This window comes from Myotis davidii, unplaced genomic scaffold (genome assembly GCF_000327345.1).
Source record: "Myotis davidii unplaced genomic scaffold, ASM32734v1 scaffold262, whole genome shotgun sequence".
NCBI classification, from domain to species: Eukaryota; Metazoa; Chordata; class Mammalia; order Chiroptera; family Vespertilionidae; genus Myotis; species Myotis davidii.
This window is the reverse complement of record NW_006293541.1, coordinates 69610-75157: the sequence shown is the minus strand read 5'-3', so window position 1 is coordinate 75157 and position 5548 is coordinate 69610. Positions and strand designations below refer to the sequence as shown.

Below are 5548 nucleotides of genomic sequence, written 5' to 3'. Positions count from 1 at the left end.
GAGTACCTGTCCCCGTCGGATCTGCCCAAGAGCTGGGACTGGCGCAACGTGGACGGGGTCAACTACGCCAGCGTCACCCGCAACCAGCACATCCCCCAGTACTGCGGCTCCTGCTGGGCGCACGGCATTTTTTTTTCCGCAGGGACCGGTGACCCAGGCTGGCGGGTCCCCACGCAGGTGGGCCTGCTTTGCCGGGCCCGGAGCCGTGACCGGAGCCGTGACACGTGGCCCCTGGGATGGATCCAGATGTGGGAACACAGCGGCTCCCTAGGTGTCTCGGGTGGAGATGGAGCTGCTTTTGGACAGCAGTTGGCAGTGCGGTGCCGGCCTGCCTGGGCCTGGAGCCTCACTGAGGCTGGCCCTTTGCTCGGGGACCTTGGCCGGTTGGCCTGTGAGGAAGGCGGCGGAGGTCAGAGCACCTGAGAAGGCTGCTGGGCCTGGCCAGGGAGGAGGGGGAGCCACCTCACCCCTGGAGGAGGGGTCTCCTCCCGACAGAGGAGCTGCCGGCTGAAGGAGTGGCCTCTGCTGGGGTCTCGCTGGTAGCCTTGCCCCATCTCTTTTGGGGGACAGGAAGCAGGAGGAAGGGGGCAGGTAGGCTGAGGCTCAGTTGGGAGGTATAGGAACCCTCGGGGGAGCTGGGGCAGCCAGGAGCTAGACAGGGCCAGAGCGCGAGCCACTGAGAGGCGTGGGCAGACTTAAGGCGGAGAGCGAGGGCAAAGGGCAGACAGGTGGGCAGGGATGGCGCCCTTGGTTGAGGAAGTGAAAGGGCCCCAGTGGGGGAGGGGGAGGAGGACGGCAGAAGTCCCCTGGGCCCTGTCCCCGGGGAGGGCACTAGGGGAGCCTTGAAGAAGCTGGGGGTGGAGGGTGTGGGGCCTGCCTTTGACTCTCTTCAGGATGGTGAACCTGCCACAGTTCTGGGGAATTTCCTAGACAGAGGACTGCTTCTCCCACTTTCTCCTCAAACCTCCATCGTTTTCCCCAGCAGCAGGGTTCTCCTTCCACTTTCATTGAGGAAACAGAAGTCTCCAGAAGGGGACTTCCACAGGGGCCCGCCCACCGCTACCCAACACAGCTGGCCATAGTTTATGCCTTCCCTCTGGTCTCTGGGCGTCACGTGTGCGAGTCCTTTGCCCAGGCCACGCCTCCCTGTGCTCAGATTTGGCCGTCACTGAACCTATGAGCCCCAACCCGCCTCCAGCCACCACTCTCTGCTGCCTCCCTGCTTCCTCTTCCCCATCCTTGAGCCCACTGCAGCCTCACTCCCCTTCGTTGCAAGGTCACCGGCAAGAGGGAGCCATGCAGGCAGGTCCAGTGGTCAGCCCGGGCCTCCACCTCCTGGGCTACCCTTGCAGCGAATGCTTCTAGCACTCACCCTCCTCCTTCCTCGCTCTTCCAGGCTCCTTGTCCTCCCAGCTTCACTAATGAACTTCGGCTTCCCCAGGACCAGGTCCCTGGCTCCACCCAACCTGAAGGCTCCCCTCAGCTTTACACCCAGCACCCACACTCCCTCTTGCTTGGACATCTGGCCCCTCAAACCTCATATGTTCAGACTGAACAGCCCGTCCTTCCCACTACTGCCCTCACCCCTGTGGACCAAGGAATATGCAAACCTCTAGAGAAGCATGTAAGACTTTATTTGAGCCCAAACTGAAGACAGTTACCGGGAAGCGATATCTCAAATGCCCCAGGTAGTGGCATTTGGAATTAAGGGGAGTACATGAGCAGAATTACAGGAGGTGAGGAAGCAGGCGGCATGGTTGCAGGATTGTTAACCAGATCCAGTGCCCTCCTGGGTGGTTGCCATTGAGGGGTCTGAAAAGAGGTGTTTCCAAGGTGTGTTCACCTAAATGTATAGGAACAATGGGCAGGGCTGGCTTAAGGCAAAGAGAAATCCTTACTAAAAAGTTACATGCCTGGGGCTTGGCAGCCCACCATCCCCTGCCGCGTTGCCATACCCGATTCCTGTTTCATACCCTCATACAATCCTGCAACAAATGTCGATTCAAAATATTTTTCGAACTCCTCTGCATCTTGCCACCTCCACCTCCACACCCAGCCTGAACCCCCACACCCGACCCCTGGCTTCGTTCTGGAGCTGGACTGGTCTCCCTGCTGTCCAATCACAAAAGCTAGCCCGAGCCTGTTCAAACCCTGGTCTTACACCCCTTTAAGATTTCCTGCAGATAAAACACAAAAGCCTTCCTTGGTCTGCCAGAGCGCCCTTCTCGTGGGCCCAGCGTGGTTGCCCCGAGCTGGAGCCTGCACTTGGGGGGCTGTGGAGGGCTCTCTGCTCCTTGTAACGAGCTCTGACTTGGGGATGGAAAGCGACAGGAAGCCCTGAGGTAGCACCTGGCGGTGTGTGGCTGTGAAATCGGTGGAACATGAGCAGAGGGGACTGAGGTGGAATTGGCTGCAGGTCCAGGGGCCCCAGGTAGGTGCAGGGACCACCTGTAGTGTCCCTGGCTGCCCACAGTGGGATATGGGCCCTGCCCACAGGCAGAGTCAACACTGACCAGATCCTGGCTGGCTGCTCAGAGCCCTGCCTCTGCCCCGCCCCCCCCCAGTCTCGTGGTGCAGATGCCACCCAGCAGTGGGCGCAGTGCCCCCAGGACTGGTCCCACCCAGCCTCCCAGGGACTGTGGGCCTTGGGCTCACTGCCTGTGGTCCTGGCTGCCCTTGCTCACCAAGTGTCCCAGTCCTTGCTCCTGGCCCTTTCAGTTCCCCAGCGGGCACTGACGGGGTACCTACAGCTCGGCCCTGCCCACATGCCCTTCCAGTCGAGTAGTGTGGCCAGAAACATCAGTGCAGTGAAGGGCCGGGGGACGGCTCTGGAGAGCCTCGGCTTCCTCAAGGCAGTCGGAGAGGGCCCCCAGAGAGGGACAGGGGAGCCATGGACAGGCTGGGCAGCTGGGTGCTGAATCCCATGGGTGTGCTTGCAGATCGGATCAACATCAAGAGGAAGGGGGCATGGCCCTCCACCCTCCTGTCTGTGCAGCACGTCATCGACTGCGGGATGGCTGGCTCCTGCGAGGGGGGCAATGACCTGGAGGTGTGGTCCTACGCCCAGAGGCACGGCATTCCGGATGAGACCTGCAACAACTACCAGGCCAAGGACCAGAGTAGGGCTCACCCACCCACCCTGCCGTCTTCTTCCCAGGACAGTCCAGGCTTCTCTCCCTGGTGGGGGCACTAGGGGAGGCTCAAACCTGTGGGTTTGGGGGAGCAGGGAGCTGGAGCCCAGAGTCCTTGCTAAGGGCCCCAGAAAAGCCCTGGGCAGGGATCTCTCCAGCCGTTGTCCCTGTGGCGGGCTGGCCGTGGTTGTGGTTCTGACGTGGTGGCTGCGTGGGCCTTTGTAAGAGAAGCACAGGTGGCCATTATCCCGGGAGGAGTGTTTCCCGGGAGCGTGCCGAGCGCAGGCAGGCTGCTGCCGAGGAAGCAGGCGGCCCGGCTGGAGGAACGTGGCTCTGGCCTGGTTCCCACCGCACGACCCTGGGCCGTGTGCATTCAGGTGGACCTGGAGTCCCGAGGCCCTGCATGGACCAGCTGACCGAAGGCGGGCCTGGAAACCCTGGAGTTGGCACATTCCTTTGAGGCTGCTCCCCTTTGAAATGAAAAGAAAAAGTCCCTAATTGGCAGTTTTAAGTCACCTACCTTTGTCAGCTGGAGCAGAGAGCTGGGACCAATTCAAGGGCTGTTTCAGACAGGAGGGGGTTAGGGAGAGGCCAGGTGTTTTCCCACCCCACCCTCTCCTACAAAAGGGATTGCCTCGCCCCTGTGCCTGTGAGGCACACAGCAGATTCCGGCCCCCTCCCACCCCACGACCCTCGGCTTGCCTCCAGGGCCATGTTGCCCAGCCACAAGGAATTCCCCCAGACTGGTTGGGCAAGTCTTGAAGTGGTAAACCCTGCAGGGATCTGAGAACCGAGAGGGACAGATGAAGGGAGGAGAATGACAGCTGGGAACCAGGAAATCAGGTGGGCCCTGGGCCTCTGACCCTGCCCTGCTCAGCCCTGAACTGGTCTCGTCAGGGCTGGCCTTTGTAACCCTGGATGAAGGGCAGATGCAGCTCATCTGGAGCCTGGCTGTTTGCAATAAATAGCCTGGTCTTTGTATTTATCGAATGGTGGCCACTTGCTGGTTGTGCTGGGCATTTGGTGACCAAAGGACACATCAAGCCATTTTAACCTCAAGGAGTCGAATGTCGTAGGGGAGGAACCTGGGCTGATAAGAAACTAGAACAGCAACATAGGTAACAGGAAAGCTGTGAAAAGGCAGGAAAGGCAGGTCGGGTCTGAGGAACAGAGGCAGTGGGTGGTGTGGAGAACTAAAGGCTGCAGTTTTTAATCCTACCAGACCTGAGGCCCTGACCTAACTGTCCCCTATACCTGGGCTCCTGAGCATTAAAGAGAAAAAACCAACATGATATAGAAAAATGTTAGTTACATGCAAACACGTGGTTAGAATAAGATGGAACTTGGAGACATTGTAGAAAATAGGTCTACCTTTCATCTGGCACCAATATTCCACCTCTGTGTGGAAATTACCGAAAATCGGTCTGGTGGGGTTAAAGCCTAATTCTTGATACCACCTCAAACCAAAATCATCAAAAATGCTCTTTTTGCCAAACAATCAGCCTATTAGTCATTAGTCACATCTTAAGAGCTAACTCATCTTCCGAGCTAACCATCCAGCCACACTCTATTTTCAGCTATGGAGTTTGTGGAAGGGCCCTACTCCAGGCCATTAAAAGAAAAGGAAAAAGTCTGTCTCTTGAGTGCCTACTACGCGCTAATTATGTCCTGTGCTTCCCACCAAGGCCTGGGGCTGGGCTTTTCAGGACTCCCTTGCAGCCAGTGGTGATGACTGCCAGTGTCAGCCAGGGAGCCGCGTGCAGGGTGGGCCTGGGGTGCTCACGGGCGGGTGACTGAGGGCGGTCCCTCACTGACTGTGTGTGCCCCCAGAGTGTGACAAGTTCAACCAGTGTGGCACATGCACGGAGTTCAAGGTGTGTCAGCCCATCCAGAACTACACGCTCTGGAAAGTGGGTGACTACGGCTCCGTGGCCGGCAGGGAGAAGATGATGGCAGAGATCTACGCCAACGGTCCCATCAGGTGAGCGGCCCTGGCTGGGAGGTGCTGCTGCTGGCATGTCACCCCGTTCCTTCCGCGGGCTTTACGCGCAAGGCTCGAGACGGCTGGCCGCCAAGGGAGTTTTCTCAGGAGTGGAGCCAAGCCGGCCGTGGGCCCCTCGTGTGGTTGCGAGTGAAGGGCAGCGAGTGCTGTGGGCCGGGCTGACAGCAGGCAGACTCACTTGCCGCACTATCTCAGTCAGATTTACTCTGATTCACAAAGTGCTAACTCCCTCCCTGCTTGTTCCCAGCTGCGGGATAATGGCAACAGAAAAGATGGTGAATTACAGCGGAGGCATCTACGAGGAGTACCAGGAGCAGAGCTACATTAACCACGTCATTTCCGTGGCAGGCTGGGGCATCAGCGATGGGACCGAGTACTGGATTGTCCGGAATTCGTGGGGTGAACATGGGAAGGA

The 5548-nt window shown here is 58.8% G+C and overlaps 1 protein-coding gene across 1 annotated transcript in view; it reads left to right on the top strand.

Moving 5' to 3' along the window:
• CTSZ (cathepsin Z) overlaps positions 1-5548 on the top strand; it is a 10076-nt gene that overhangs the window by 3051 nt on the left and 1477 nt on the right. Inside the window, exons 2-5 of the mRNA XM_015566210.1 lie at positions 4-148; positions 2940-3119; positions 4962-5112; positions 5381-5538. Coding sequence (XP_015421696.1) covers positions 4-148; positions 2940-3119; positions 4962-5112; positions 5381-5538 — 634 coding nt within the window. The remainder of the gene's footprint in view (positions 1-3; positions 149-2939; positions 3120-4961; positions 5113-5380; positions 5539-5548) is intronic.